Raw genomic sequence first — 15,718 nt, forward strand, 5'->3', positions numbered from 1 at the left:
GTAAAACTGCTGGGTGTAAAACTGCTGGGTGTAAAACTGCTGGGTGTAAAACTGTTGGGTGTAAAACTGCCAGGTGTAAAACTGCTGAGTGTAAAACTGCTGGGTGTCAAACTGCTGGGTGTCAAACTGCTGGATGTCAAACTGCTGGGTGTAAAACTGCCGGGTGTCAAACTGCTGGGTGTAAAACTGCCGGGTGTCAAACTGCCGGGTGTCAAACTGCCGGGTGTCAAACTGCCGGGTGTCAAACTACTGGGTGTAAAACTGCGGAGTGTAAAACTACTGGGTGTATAACTGCTGGGTGTAAAACTGCCGGGTGTAAAACTGCCGAGTGTAAAACTGTGGGTGTAAAACTGCTGGGTGTAAAACTGCCGGGTGTAAAACTGCCGGGTGTTCAACTGCCGGGTGTAAAACTACTGGGTGTCAAACTGTTGGGTGTCAAACTGTTGGGTGTAAAACTGCTGGGTGTCAAACTGCTGGGTGTCAAACTGCTGGGTGTAAAACTGTTGGGTGTAAAACTGCCGGGTGTAAAACTGCTGAGTGTAAAACTGCTGGGTGTCAAACTGCTGGGTGTCAAACTGCTGGATGTCAAACTGCTGGGTGTAAAACTGCCGGGTGTCAAACTGCTGGGTGTAAAACTGCCGGGTGTCAAACTGCCGGGTGTCAAACTGCCGGGTGTCAAACTGCTGGGTGTCAAACTGCCGGGTGTCAAACTGCCGGGTGTCAAACTGCTGGGTGTCAAACTGCCGGGTGTCAAACTGCTGGGTGTCAAACAGCTGGGTGTCAAACTACTGGGTGTAAAACTGCCGGGTGTAAAACTGCTGGGTGTAAAACTACTGGGTGAAAACTACTGGGTGTAAAACCACTGGGTGTAAAACCGCTGGGTGTAAAACTACTGAGTGTAAAACTGCTGGGTGTCAAACTGCTGGGTGTCAAACTACTGGGTGTAAAACTGCGGAGTGTAAAACTACTGGGTGTATAACTGCTGGGTGTAAAACTGCCGGGTGTAAAACTGCCGAGTGTAAAACTGTGGGTGTAAAACTGCTGGGTGTAAAACTGCCGGGTGTAAAACTGCCGGGTGTTCAACTGCCGGGTGTAAAACTACTGGGTGTCAAACTGTTGGGTGTAAAACTGCCGGGTGTAAAACTGTGGGTGTAAAACTGCCGGGTGTAAAACTGCCGGGTGTTCAACTGCCGGGTGTAAAACTACTGGGTGTCAAACTGTTGGGTGTCAAACTGTTGGGTGTAAAACTTCTGGGTGTAAAACTGCTGGGTGTAAAACTGTTGGGTGTCAAACTGTTGGGTGTAAAACTGTTGGGTGTAAAACTGCCGGGTGTAAAACTGTTGGGTGTAAAACTGCCGGGTGTAAAACTGCTGGGTGTAAAACTGCTGGGTGTAAAACTGCTGGGTGTAAAACTGCCGGGTGTAAAACTGCCGGGTGTAAAACTGCCGGGTGTAAAACTGCCGGGTGTAAAACTGCTGGGTGTAAAACTGCTGGGTGTCAAACCACTGGGTGTAAAACCGCTGGGTGTAAAACTGCTGGGTGTCAAACTGCTGGGTGTCAAACTGCTGGGTGTCAAACTACTGGGTGTAAAACTGCCGGGTGTAAAACTGCTGGGTGTAAAACTGCCGGGTGTAAAACTGCTGAGTGTAAAACTGCTGGGTGAAAAACTGCTGGGTGAAAATCTGCTGGGTGTAAAACTGCTGGGTGTCAAACTGTTGGGTGTCAAACTGTTATGTGTAAAACTGCTGGGTGTAAAACTGTTGGGTGTAAAACTGCCGGGTGTCAAACTGCCGGGTGCAAAACTGCTGGGTGTAAAACTGCGGGGTGTAAAACTGCTGGGTGTAAAACTGCTGGGTGTAAAACTGCCGGGTGTAAAACTGCCGGGTGGAAAACTGCCGGGTGTAAAACTGCCGGGTGTAAAACTGCCGGGTGTCAAACTGCCGGGTGTCAAACTGCCGGGTGTCAAACTGCCGGGTGTCAAACTGCTGGATGTAAAACTGCCGGGTGTAAAACTGCTGGATGTAAAACTGCCGGGTGTAAAACTGCTGGGTGTAAAACTTCTGGGTGTAAAACTGCTGGGTGTAAAACTGTTGGGTGTAAAACTGTTGGGTGTAAAACTGCTGGGTGTAAAACTGCTGGGTGTAAAACTGCTGGGTGCAAAACTGCTGGGTGTCAAACTGCTGGGTGTCAAACTGCTGGGTGTCAAACTGCTGGGTGTCAAACTGCTGGGTGTCAAACTGCTGGGTGTAAAACCGCTGGGTGTAAAACCGCTGGGTGTAAAACCGCTGGGTGTAAAACTACTGAGTGTAAAACTGCCGGGTGTCAAACTGTTGTGTGTCAAACTGTTGGGTGTAAAACTGCTGGGTGTAAAACTGCTGGGTGTAAAACTGCAGGGTGTAAAACTGCTGGGTGTAAAACTGCAGGGTGTAAAACTGCTGGGTGTAAAACTGCTGGGTGTAAAACTGCTGGGTGTAAAACTGCTGGGTGTAAAACTGCTGGGTGTAAAACTGCTGGGTGTAAAACTGCTGTGTGTAAAACTGCTGGGTGTAAAACTGCTGGGTGTAAAACTGCTGGGTGTAAAACTGCTGGGTGTAAAACTGCTGGGTGTCAAACCACTGGGTGTAAAACCGCTGGGTGTAAAACTGCTGGGTGTCAAACTGCTGGGTGTCAAACTGCTGGGTGTCAAACTACTGGGTGTAAATCTGCCGGGTGTAAAACTGCCGGGTGTAAAACTGCTGGGTGTAAAACTGCCGGGTGTAAAACTGCTGAGTGTAAAACTGCTGGGTGAAAAACTGCTGGGTGTAAAACTGCTGTGTGTAAAACTACTGGGTGTAAAACTGCCGGGTGTCAAACTGCCGGGTGCAAAACTGCTGGGTTTAAAACTGCGGGGTGTAAAACTGCCGGGTGTAAAACTGCTGGGTGTAAAACTGCCGGGTGGAAAACTGCCGGGTGTAAAACTGCCGGGTGTAAAACTGCCGGGTGTAAAACTGCTGGGTGTAAAACTGCTGGGTGTAAAACTGCTGGGTGTAACACTGCCGGGTGTCAAACTGCCGGGTGTCAAACTGCTGGGTGTCAAACTGCTGGATGTAAAACTGCTGGGTGTCAAACTGCCGGGTGTCAAACTGCCGGGTGTCAAACTGCTGGGTGTCAAACTGCTGGATGTAAAACTGCCGGGTGTAAAACTGCTGGATGTAAAACTGCCGGGTGTAAAACTGCTGGGTGTAAAACATCTGGGTGTAAAACTGCTGGGTGTAAAACTGTTGGGTGTAAAACTGTTGGGTGTAAAACTGCCGGGTGTAAAACTGCTGGGTGTCAAACTGCTGGGTGTCAAACTGCTGGGTGTCAAACTGCTGGGTGTCAAACTGCTGGGTGTCAAACTGCTGGGTGTCAAACTGCTGGGTGTAAAACTACTGGGTGTAAAACCACTGGGTGTAAAACCGCTGGGTGTAAAACCGCTGGGTGTAAAACCGCTGGGTGTAAAACTACTGAGTGTAAAACTGCCGGGTGTCAAACTGTTGTGTGTCAAACTGTTGGGTGTAAAACTGCTGGGTGTAAAACTGCTGGGTGTAAAACTGCAGGGTGTGAAACTGCTGGGTGTAAAACTGCTGGGTGTAAAACTGCTGGGTGTAAAACTGCTGGGTGTAAAACTGCTGGGTGTAAAACTGCAGGGTGTAAAACTGCTGGGTGTAAAACTGCTGGGTGTAAAACTGCTGTGTGTAAAACTGCTGGGTGTAAAACTGCTGGGTGTAAAACTGCTGGGTGTAAAACTGCTGGGTGTAAAACTGCCGTGTTTTAAAACTGCCGGGTGTAAAACTGCCGGTTGTAAAACTACTGGGTGTAAAACTGCTGGGTGTAAAACTGCTGGGTGTAAAACTGGTGGGTGTAAACTGCTGGGTGTAAAACTGCTGGGTGTAAACTGCTGGTTGTAAAACTGCTGGGTGTAAAACTACTGGGTGTAAAACTGCTGGGTGTAAAACTACTGGGTGTAAAACTGCTGGGTGTAAAACTGCCGGGTGTAAAACTACTGGGTGTCAAACTTCCGGGTGTCAAACTGCTGGGTGTCAAACTACTGGGTGTAAAACTACTGGGTGTAAAACTACTGGGTGTAAAACTGCTGGGTGTAAAACTGGTGGAAGGAATATGTGTTGCCTCATGTGTTGTTGAGCATGAAAGGGAAATATTTAATATAATATCTAAACTGTTTTGGAGTCCAGCCAGTGTACTTTCTTACAACAGTGCTTTTTCTTATTTGTGAACGATCATTTTTATTATTACTAGAAACCTTGGCAGTGGCACTGATGTTGACACGGATTCTTCACTCCATGGGACCAGCAATCTGTTCCCTTTGGCACTGCATAAAGATTGAATTTGAATGTATTCCCATTGTCGTAGAAGTGCAGTAACGTCAAAAATGTGAAGACGCACTTGGAGTGAAAGGAGACTATCCCGATTTGCCATGTGAACTTCAGTGTAGGGAGCACGCCCTTATATCTTCTTCAGTTCTTTGCCCGAAGGCAGGTCCAACCCACTGCACCATGACCTCCACCGCAGGTAGGGCAAGGAGGCAAGTCCCAAATGACCTAATCCTTCGAGCGAGAAGGGAAATGGAACCCAGTGGTGCTGGCATCAAACTGGTCCACACCGGTCATCCAGCCAACAGAGGCCTTTTAAAACCATTTTCTCTACAGAATGGAATTCCACCCCATCCCCTTACACCCACTGAGTATGCACTGGCTTAAATATTCATGGAGTACTCAAAACTCTGCTCATGCATCATTCTTGACCACCGTTGTTTTATTCCTCTATTTCAGGTGCGTGGGAGGTACTTTTCCTACCCTGATTCAGAAAGTCGGGCCTGGCCCCAATTTACCTCTGAGCTGGTACCACCTGCAAATTGTTTCAGGGCCAGAAGGGGCCCGGTTAAGTGATGTTTTGTATCAAAGGTTTCTGCATGGCTCAAGATGGGTGTGAGTGCTCAGCCAGGCTCAGGATGGAATCCTTCAGCCTTCCCTGTGCTGGAATAACCTCCCCCTTCTCATGACCACTATAACCACAGATGACTCTTCTAAACTGGTGCCTCAGGCTGCCGGCCATTTCCTTGGTTTACAGTGGTGTTGACTTCCCACTGCCACTTCAGACACAAACTTAGTTTCAAAAGTTAAAGTGAGATCCAGGAGTTCAGGTGACCTTGCCTTCACGCTGGCATGATCATGTGAGCATTAGATTCACATTACCCACTCCCCTCTCCTCACATACCATACTTATTCCTGGAGTTAAAATTTGGGTGCCTGTGTCTTAATTTTTTTTAAACGTAATTGTACACTCAGAACTTTAAGACACCACCTTATTTGAAAGACCTTTCACATGCTCATTAATAGTTGTTCAATTGCTTTTTCAAACAATGAACCATTAGTTAACTTCTCAGGGTTAGGACAAGTGGGCACGGTAACACAGTGGTTAGCACTGCTGCCTCACAGCGCCAGGGACCCGGTTTCAATTCCGGCCTTGGGTGACTGTCTGTGTGGAGTTTACAAGTTCACTTTGTGTCTGCGTATGTTTCCTCCGGGTGCTCCGGTTGCTTCCCATGGTCCAAAGATGTGCAGGTTAGATGGATTGGCCATGCTAAATTGCCCCTTGATGTCCTAAGGTGTCCAGGTTAGGTGGGGTTACGGGGATAGGGCAGGGTAGGGCGCCGAGGTGAAATGCTCTTTCGGAGGGTCGGCTACCGCAAGCCCCCTCACCTGCTCCCACTCCGCCGGGGCCTTCCTGACTCGCCCCGGTGAGGCTGTCCCACTTACCGCTCAGTCCAGCCTCTTCCATGGGTCTGAGTCGGGGGCTGACTGCAGTCCCAGCAGTGACCACCACTCCCTGATTGGGGTCGGATGCCACGACCTCAGTAAGTGAGCTGCCTGATGCCTGTAAAATCCAATCGTGGGTTTCTTCGTGGCCGACGAAGGTGGGCCTTTTCAGTGCGATCCTACCCTTAATGCCATGATCAGAACAGGATGTAGTGCTCCAGCTGTGGCCTTCGATACATATATCATAGAGTTATATCATAGAATTTACAGTGCTGAAGGAGCCCATTCGGCCCATCGAGTCTGCACCAGCCCCTGAAAGAGCACCTTCCTCAGCCCACATCTCCACCCTATCCCTGTAAGCCAACAATCCCACCTTATTTTTGGACACCACAGGGCAATTTAGCGTGACCAATCCACCTAACCTGCACCCGGAGGAAACCCACGCCAACACGGGGAGAACGATCAGACTCCGCACAGACAGTAACCCAAGCCGGGAATCGAACCTGGGACCCTGCCGATGTGAAGCAACGGTGCTAACCACTGTGCTACCATACCACCCCAAGATCTAGAGTGCCCAATTTAGTTTTTCCAATTAAGGGGTAATTTAGGGTGGCCAATCCACATTCCCTGCATATCTTTTTGGATTGTGAGGATGAGACCCACGCAGACACGAACCTCACTGCCTTGAAGCAGCAGTGCTAACCATTGCACCACCATGCCACCCTATAGTTCTATCATAACTTCCCTACCCTCATGTTCTACACCTCAGCTCAAGGAATGTATCCCACATGAATACAAAATGCTATGCTTCAGTTGTCCAAGGCACAAGTGAGACCACATTTGGAATACTTATGCACACTATTTAAGGAAGGATGTAAATGCATTGTAAGTAGTTCAGAGAAGGTTTACCAGACTAATACCTAGAATGGGAGTGTTGTCTTATGACAAAAGGATGGACAGGCTTGGCTTGCATCCACTAGAGTTTAGACGAGTAAGGAGCGACTTGGCTGAAACATACAAGATCCTGAGGGGTCTTGACAGGGTGGATGGGGAGAGGATATTTCCTTTTGTCAGAGAATCTCAAACTAGAGGGTCACTATTTAAAAGTAAGGGGCCACTCATTTAAAACGGAGATGTTTTTTTTTCACTCCGAGAGTCGTGAGTCTTTGGAACCCGCTTCATGGAATGGCGATGGAAGAACAATCTTGAAATATTTTTAAGGCAGATGTAGATGGATTCTTGCTAAACAATGGGGGGTGATAGGCTATCAGGGGTCGTTGCAGATCTGAGGTAACTCCCAGATCAGCCATGATCTTATTGAATTGCAGAGCAGGCTCGAGGGGCTGAATGGCCTGTTCCTTGTTTGTATATTTGTATGCCTCCCTCGCCACCTTATCTACCTGCCCTGGCACCTTCAAAGAATGTGCTCATGCCCTGCAAAGTCCCTCTGTTCCTTTAGATTTCTCTGTATCTGACTATCTATTGTGTATTCCCTTGCCTTGTTTGCACTGTACAAATGCATCACCTCCCAATTCTCCAGATCACATTCCATTTGCCACTTTTTTGCCCACCTGACCAGTCCATTGATATCTTTCAGGAGTTTACAGCTTTACTTCCTCACAATTAACCACACAGCCAATTTTTGCAAACTTCTGAATCACGTATCCTGCATTTAAACCTAAGCCAGTGATATGTAGCATGAACAGGGAGGGACCTAATGCTGGTCCCTGTGGAACCCCACTGGAAACAACCTTCCAGTCACAAGAACATTATGAAATGAAAACGAAAATGAAAACCGCTTATTGTCACAAGTAGGCTTCAAATGAAGTTACTGTGAAAAGTCCCTAGTCGCCACATTCTGGCGCCTGTTCGGGGAGGCTGTTACGGGGAACCTTCACTTCCTTCACCTTCACTTCCTGCCTCTGATCCACTGTTTGACCCAACGTTGCTTCGAATTACATGGGCTCCTCCTTTTCTGAACAGTTTTCCATGTAAGACCTTGGGCGAGATTCTCCGACCCCCCGCCGGGTCGGAGAATCGGCGGGGGCTGGCGTGAATCCCGCCCGCCAGTTGCCGAATTCTCCACCACCGGATATTCGGCAGGGGCGGGAATCGCGCCGCGCCGGTTGGTGCCCCCCCCACCCCCCGCGCGATTCTCCGGCCCGGATGGGCCGAAGTCCCGCTGCTAAAATGCCTGTCCCGCCGGCGTAAATTAAACCACCTACCTTACCGGCGGGACAAGGCGGCGTGGGCGGGCTCCGGGGTCCTGGGGGGGGGGCGCGGGACGATCTGGCCCCGGGGGGTGCCCCCACGGTGGCCTGGCCCGTGATCGGGGCCCACCGATCCGCGGGCGGGCCTGTGCCGTGGGGGCACTCTTTCCCTTCCGCCTTCGCCACGGTCTCCACCATGGCAGAGGCGGAAGAGACTCCCACCACTGCGAATGCGCGGGAATGCCGTCAGATGTCATTTCCGCGCCAGCTGGCGGGGCACCAAAGGCCTTTTCCACCAGCTGGCGGGACGGAAATTCGTCCGGCGCGGGCCTAGCCCCTTAAGGTTGGGGCTCGGCCCCCAAAGATGCGGAGCATTCCGCACCTTTGGGGCGGTGCGATGCCCGACTGATTTGCGCCATTTTGGGCGCCAGTCGGCGGACATCGCGCCGATACCGGAGAATTTCGCCCCTTGTCAGAAACTATGTTATAAACTAAGCCACATCAAACACACTATTATTATTAGCGCCTCAAAAAATTCAATCACGTTTGTCAGACTCCAGACCTTAGTCTACCAGACCTTACACTTTCCTTAGTTATCCTCTTTGTCTGTACGTATTTATAAAATCTCTTTGCATTATTATTTTTGCTTGCCAATATTGGTTCACGCTCCCTCTCAGCTGTGCTAATATGTTGCATTTCACCCCATTTCACCTGTGTGTTGCCCGATTACGCATTTTCTTTTATTTTCATGTACTTAATGATCTGTTGAGCTTCTTGCAGAAAAAATAATTTTCCCAGTACCTCATATTTCGCCCTCAGTGTCTAACATGAGCTTCAGTTGCCTCATCTGACACTGTACGCTTCTTGACATCTGGTAGGGGTTGCGGGAGGGGGGGGGCACAAGATTTAAGAGCCCCACTCCTTCTCTATGTGGGAACATATTTGTTCTGAGCCTGCGCTATCTCCTGCTCGACTGTCTCCAACTGCTCTGAATGTTGACCTGACCGAGAAATGAAGTATAGCTCATCGATTCACATCGGGTCTTTGTATCTGTGCAGTCCATTTTCACAGCAAGGGTGAAGAAGTGTGAAAGATAAGAATGTCTGGTTCGGATTACGGCAGGGTTCTGTTGTTACATTCTGAGTCATGCTACCACACACTGAGATACAGGACAGTGTGAGTCAATCATGCTTATAGGAGTGATTGACACCATCGAACCTGAGAAGTTATCATCATCAGGAGATGGCCGTATCAAGCTAAAATACCCGGTGCAAGGCAATAACAAATTCTGGGTAAATTAAAGGTCTTTGGCTCATTCTCTACATGTTCCACATGTTCCATTTATTAAAATGCAAGTGTCAAATGCAGTCGATCGGCAGGAACACTCTTCTATTGATCGACATTCCACACAGGAAGTAAAGGATTTAAACTCAGCTTTTCAAGTCCCTTCAAAGACAAGATTCCTTTAATCCATACCCAGAAATTAAATGCTGTTAATTAGCCTGTGTTTCTCTGGTGACTAGAAATGAAACTAAGCCATCTTAAATGCCAATGCATTTACAACGCTCCTTAGACATGAGTTCTTGCACTTGAGGGAATGGTTTAATTTAGCCTATAAATGATTAAGCCCCATTCATCTCAGATTATTACATTATTTGAGACACCCTCATCCATATCGCAGGTCTGTCTTCAGTTTCAAGAATATTTTAAGATATTAAGTAACATGAAATAGGAAACTGCGATTTAAAAAAAGGTATTGTCAGTGCTTTATCACCGCAAACATTCATAACTGACCTCCCCATATGTAATCTAAAAGTTCCTGAATTCTCAAAGATCATTGGGTTATAACCATGCCTTACATGGTAATGAAAAATGCGAGTCATGTTTTCCATTGACACCAATGTTCTTTTGCCATCATTCATTTTGTACTAGCATCCATATATCGTAATGATCTTTAATCCGACGTTTGTGTGGGATGAGGAACAAATATTCATGCTGGTGAGAAGAATGAGACAAATTAGTCTGGTTTACAGGACTGTCACAATAAGGGAGAGAATAATGACTTTAACATTGCAAGAATGGATTCTGCCTAAACGTCTAGGCTGATACAGCAGTGCTGAAGTGCTATCGTGTTAGACGTGCTGTCCTGCGAATGAGATGCTTAACCCAAAGAGGCATCCACCTGTACAAGTGACTGGAGCCTCAGAGCACTATGTTGGATAGAGCGGGAGGGAAATTCCTCCAGTCCCATAATCTACACTGGGATCAGGGCTGAAGGGCTCGAGGGTCGGAGAAAACAAGAGATCGTACTGGAGCCCTATTTTTGATCACATAGAAATATAGAGAGTAGAAGCTGGAGGAGGCCATTTGACCCTTCCCTTTGAGTCTGCTCCGCCATTCATCATGATCACATCTGATCATCCAATTAAATAGCCCGAATCCTGATTTCCCCTCTCTCCTTTGATCCCGATCGGCCTAAGTGCTATATCTGACTGCTTCTTGATTTTGGCCTCAGCCACTTCCTGTGGTAACAAATTCCACAGGCCGACCACTCCCTGGGTGAAGAAGTTTCTCCTCATCTCTGTCCTAAATGGTCTCCCCCGTATCCTCAGACCGTCACCCCTGGCTCTGGACACCCCCACCCTCGGGAACATCCTTCCTGCATCTACCCTGTCCAGTCCTGTTCGAAATTTAGAGGTTTCTATGAGATCCCCCCTCATTCTTCTGAACTTCAGCGAATATAATCCTATCCGATTCAGTCTCTCCTCATACGCCAGTCACGAATGCCTTCAAGCTTGGAACCCCTGTTAAAGTCATGGGATTGGTGAAATTCCTCCCTTGGACATCTCCCAGTGACCTTGTTGTCATTCCTCCTGCAATCATACAACTGAAAAAGGAACAAACCAACCGCATCTCTTTACTCTGTGTAGATCACTGTTGGTATAGAATTTTTCTTGCATACATATCAGTCAGGGAAACATGACAGAGGAGTAAATGTCGTTCTGTCATTAAATTCCGATCATGGTTTGTCCCTGTCTTAACTCCATCTACTCACCTTGGTTCCAAAACCCTCAGCCACCAAACAAAATGTTATCCAGTTCAGTCTTGAGATTTTCTGTGGATCCATACTGAACATACCCTTGTGACAGAGAGAGTTCCATATTTTCACTCGTCATGAAATGCTTCCAGACATCACCTCTGAATGACCTACTTTTAATGTTTAGGTTAATACCCGCTTAGTTCTGCAGTATCCAACCCCCCACCCCCACACCCCATTGTGTGAAATGCTTTGATATGTTAACAGGGTGGTGAGATTCCGAGTCTGTGGAATTATTGACGATGAGAAAGTGCTATTTTTTAAATAAAAACCGTGGGTGGGATTCTCTAAAAATGGGGCTATGTCCCCACGCCGGCGGGAAAGCTGGCGCCAACGACTCCGGCATCAATGGCCCCCGAACGTGAGGAATTCTCACCTTTCTAGGGGCCTAGGTTGCCGCCGAAGTGGTCCCCGCAGCTCTAGCCGGCGGGGAACAGCCTGCGCAAGTCCGCACATGCGCGGAACAGCCGGCGTGATCTCGCGCATGTGCAGAACATCCGGCGTATTTCCACACATGCACGGGGGTTCCCTTCTCCGCGCCGGCCCCCGGGCAATATCGCGGAGCCATACACAGGGGTCCGGCGCGGAGTAAAGTAGGCCCCCATGGAACCAGCCTGCCCGCCGATCGGTAGGCCCCGATTGCGGGCCGGACCACCGTGGCCCCCCCCACCTGGCGTCGGATCCCTCCCCCCCCCCCCCCGGGGTCGGATCCCCCCACCCTCTCCCGGGGTCGGATCCCCCCCGCCCCCCTCCAGGATGGTCCCCGCACACTTACCTTCCAGGTCCCACCGTGTGTGAGGTGAGTAAGGCACGCTGGTGGGACTGGGCAAAACTTGTCGGCCACTCGGCCCATTGGGGACCGGAGAATCGCCGGGGGAGTCAACGGCCCCTGACCGGTGTGGCGGCGATCCCGCCGGCAACCGAAAAGCGGTGCCGGAGAATAGGGACGCCGGCGGCGGGCCGTGATTCCTGCGCCCCCCCCCCCCCCCAGGTATTCTCCGACCCGCCGCCAGGTCGGAGAATCCTGGCCGTTATCTTCTTACACAATGCCACAATGGATAAATAATATTGTGTCTTTAACTACACAGGTACGATCCCACCACTGATTAAATCAGTGGTCCAGACCGAGGAGGGAATAGCGACCAACGAGGAACTGAAGATGCTGGTGACCATCTCCTGCATCCTGCTAGCTGCCCTGCTCCTGTTTGCTCTGCTTCTGGTTGTACGAAGACGACGGAGGGAGCAGCGCCTGAAAAGATTGAGGGGTTAGAAACATTTTAAAAAGCTCAGGGGATAATTTGCACCCCCTCCCCCACTCAAAAGTTGAAGATGCCACCATCCTTGACTTCTTTTATCTTATTAGGATAGTTATGTGTTTTTTGTTACCAAGTTAAGCTGTCATGTATAACATTAGGGCAGCACGGTAACACAGTGGTTAGCATAGTTGCTTCACGGCGCCAGGGTCCCAGGTTCGATTCCCGACGTGGGTCACTGTCTGTGCGGAGTCTGCACGTTCTCCCCGTGTCTGTGTGGGTTTCCTCCGGGTGCTCCGGTTTCCTCCCACAGTCTAAAGATGTGCAGGTTAAGTGGATTGGCCATGATAAATTGCCCTTAGTGTCCAAAAGAAAGCTTAGGTGGGGTTACTGGGTTACAGTGATAGGTGGGGCTGTGGGCTTGAGTGTAGTGCTCTTTCCAAGGGCCGGTGCAGACTCAATGGGCCGAATGGCCTCCTTCTGCACTGTAAATTCTATGATATGATTCGATGAACACGGCCACCATTGTACCAGGTCACGGTTATTATTTTGATAACCTTATTAAAATAAGGTTCGAGACAGGCACGCTAACAAATATCTTCTTTTCTTCCAGATGCGAAAAGCCTGGCTGAGATGCTAATGAGGTAATGCACTGTGATTTTTCAATATTTGCTGCACATCTTGTCAAAGGTCACTTCTATCCTGAGTTTTTTTGCCAGTTTTTAAAAGAAGAATCAGTGGAATGGGGGGCAGTTTCAAAGTCATGTCTGAATGGGGGTAAGGGCAGTGGAATAGTCACTGAGCCATGGGTGAGAAGAAAATCTTTCATCATTCTTTCATGGGATTTGAGTCACCTTTCTGAACCACTGCAGTCCACATGGTGTAGGTACTTCCACAGTGCTGATGGGGAGGGAGTCTCAGGATTTTGACCCAGCGACAGTGAAGGAACGGCGGTATCCTTCCCAGTCAAGGTGGTGAGTGGCTTGGAGGGGAATTTGCAGGTGGTGGGGTTCCCGTGCGTCTGCTGCCCCTTGTCCTTCTAGGTGGCTGCAGTAGCTGGTTCGGAAGGTGTACATTATTGTGGGTGAATTCAATGCCAAATCCGGTACAGAAAGAGAAATAAAGAAAGGGAAAGAAAGATTGATGAACAGAGAGGGACATAAGGAACAAAGGAAAGGTTTAAAAAATAAATATCCAACAGCAATTAAACACTGAAGAAATGAAACCCCACTTGGTGCCAGAGAGGTTCAATGGCAAATAATAGGATTTATTTAGTACATTGTGAAAAGAATCTCTGATGGCTAATCTCTGGGGTTTAATTACATATACACATACGGCCAATGGCTCCTTGTATTCACTTCAGGCCAGCTTTGACTATCTGTGGTGAGTTTAATTTGTACCTGCTTTATGCTGCTCGCGGCATTTTGATGGTGTGCAGTGAGGCGCCATTTCTTGGGAATCTAACAGCCTCGCCATGCATTCTGGATAGCAACCTTAATGTTTCTGTGTTTAACCATACATTTGCCCCAGCCCGAGACTCCTGCGTTAGTTTGACAGCAAGCTGCAGGTGAATATTCTCAGTGAACCGAGCATGTTAAAATGTCTTGGAAGCAATTGTTCTGTTCGTATTTGTTTAAAGATTGCTATGTCCTGTGTCCACGCATGTTTTGGATACATAGTTAAAGATGAGGTAATGTTGAGCGTTTGTAGATAATGTAAACGAAACCATTCCTTTAATTGAAGGAACCTGCCATGAATTACACCCCTCTAGATTCCACATGTAGCAAACAGCTTCCAACTGAAAGAACGTTACTGATGTAAATCCTTCAGTTGAATGGTTTGCGCCGCACTGCCAAGCTTGACTTTGTTTTCTTTGCCAATTCTGTTTTGTATATTGTAGTGCAATTGCATTCCTGTGTTTTCTGAGACTTAGGGTCAGGTTTTCGCAAAGTAGGGACGACTCCGCAGGCCTTCTAAAATGGCAGGCGGGACATGGCTGCTGAAGTCCTGCCCCCATTTCCAACAGATCTTATTTTTGCTGGTGGCAGCTGGGGGCAGGGCATCATTCACCGACACGGGAAGCCCGAGCTCAGCCCCGGCCATTTGAATGAGTTTGAATGAGATTCAGCCAACTATGACATTTCAGTTCGAGGTCACATCAGCAATTCTTTTCTTGTTTTACATTGCACGACTCCTAGTTAATAATTCTATGCATCATTTTAAAACTGCAATTCATACCAGGGTGTTCCAAAAGCCTTAATACATGGTGTGGGAGTCACAAATTGATGGATGAGATGTAAACACACGGACGGAGAAAGTTTGTATAATTTTCAAGCTCTGCGTTTTAAAAAAATAAACAGGGTTCAGGGGTCACTGTGAGGTACAAAACAAAAACGCTCAACTGAATCACTTTGTTGTACCAACCAACTGGTGCCAGTTAGAAAAATGGTCACATGTGTTCATGTAGTTTCAATACAGTTCTTTGTTGACATCATTGTGGCTGCTATTATTTCATTATGAATGTTTGGCTAATTTTCAAAAGCTACAACTACCTTCGCAGGGGTTTGATTGACAGCTTAAAGAGGCGACAAAAAGATTAGTTTTCATTGATGTTGGGTCTAAGTAGAAATATGTTTGTTTTCATGAGAGATTGATCACTTGAGGAAACTTGAAAGCTTTGAATGAGTTTTATGAATGGGAGTTTTTTCATCAAGTGTGAGACAAGGGTGGCAAAGTGGCACAGTGGTTAGCATTACTGCCTCACAGCGCCAGGGACCTGGGTTCAATTCTGGTCTCGGGTCTGCGTGGGCTTCCTCCGGGTGCTCCTGGTTTCCTCCCACGGTCCAAAGATGTGCATGTTAGGTGAATTGGCCATACTAAATTTCCCCTTAGTATGCATAAGGTTAGGTGGGGCTACAGGGATAGGGTGGGGGCGTGGGCCTAAGTAGGATGCTCTTTCCAAAGGTTGGTGCAGACTCAATGGGCTGAATGGCCTCCTTCTGCACTGTAGGGATTCTATGATATATTAGTTTGTGAGAAGTTTTTTTTCATCTCTTCGTGGCTCCTGAAGTCTGTCCATGGAAGATGTTGGATGATTGATTATGGATGTGGCATGGAGGATATGAAGGACCATGGGGGGAGAGGGGAGAGCTGAGTTGGCATGGAGATGGCACTGGAAGGAATGTAGAGCTTTTGAGGTTTAGGATATGGAGATATGAAGGGCCAGAACAGGTGAATGGGGAGCGGAGTGTGAGAGCTTGAAGGGCCTCATAGCTTCTTAAACAATTCAGACCAAGTCCCAGAGAACCAAAATGGGCCTTCTAATCAGCTCACCCAGCCTCATGGCCACCTACATTCTGC

At 48.2% G+C, this 15,718-nt stretch overlaps 1 protein-coding gene and 1 long non-coding RNA gene across 3 annotated transcripts in view; one reads left to right on the forward strand and one right to left on the reverse strand.

Moving 5' to 3' along the window:
• Window positions 1-15,718, forward strand: part of LOC140427700 (cell adhesion molecule DSCAM) — an 854,163-nt gene that overhangs the window by 772,196 nt on the left and 66,249 nt on the right. For both annotated transcript variants that reach the window (XM_072513215.1, XM_072513216.1), the window contains 2 exons: window positions 12,194-12,370; window positions 12,972-13,002. In XM_072513215.1, coding sequence (XP_072369316.1) covers window positions 12,194-12,370; window positions 12,972-13,002 — 208 coding nt within the window. The remainder of the gene's footprint in view (window positions 1-12,193; window positions 12,371-12,971; window positions 13,003-15,718) is intronic.
• LOC140427701 (uncharacterized) overlaps window positions 1-15,718 on the reverse strand; it is a 168,570-nt gene that overhangs the window by 149,122 nt on the left and 3,730 nt on the right. The gene's annotated exons all lie outside the window — the stretch shown is intronic.

Source organism: Scyliorhinus torazame, chromosome 8 (genome assembly GCF_047496885.1).
Source record: "Scyliorhinus torazame isolate Kashiwa2021f chromosome 8, sScyTor2.1, whole genome shotgun sequence".
NCBI classification, from domain to species: Eukaryota; Metazoa; Chordata; class Chondrichthyes; order Carcharhiniformes; family Scyliorhinidae; genus Scyliorhinus; species Scyliorhinus torazame.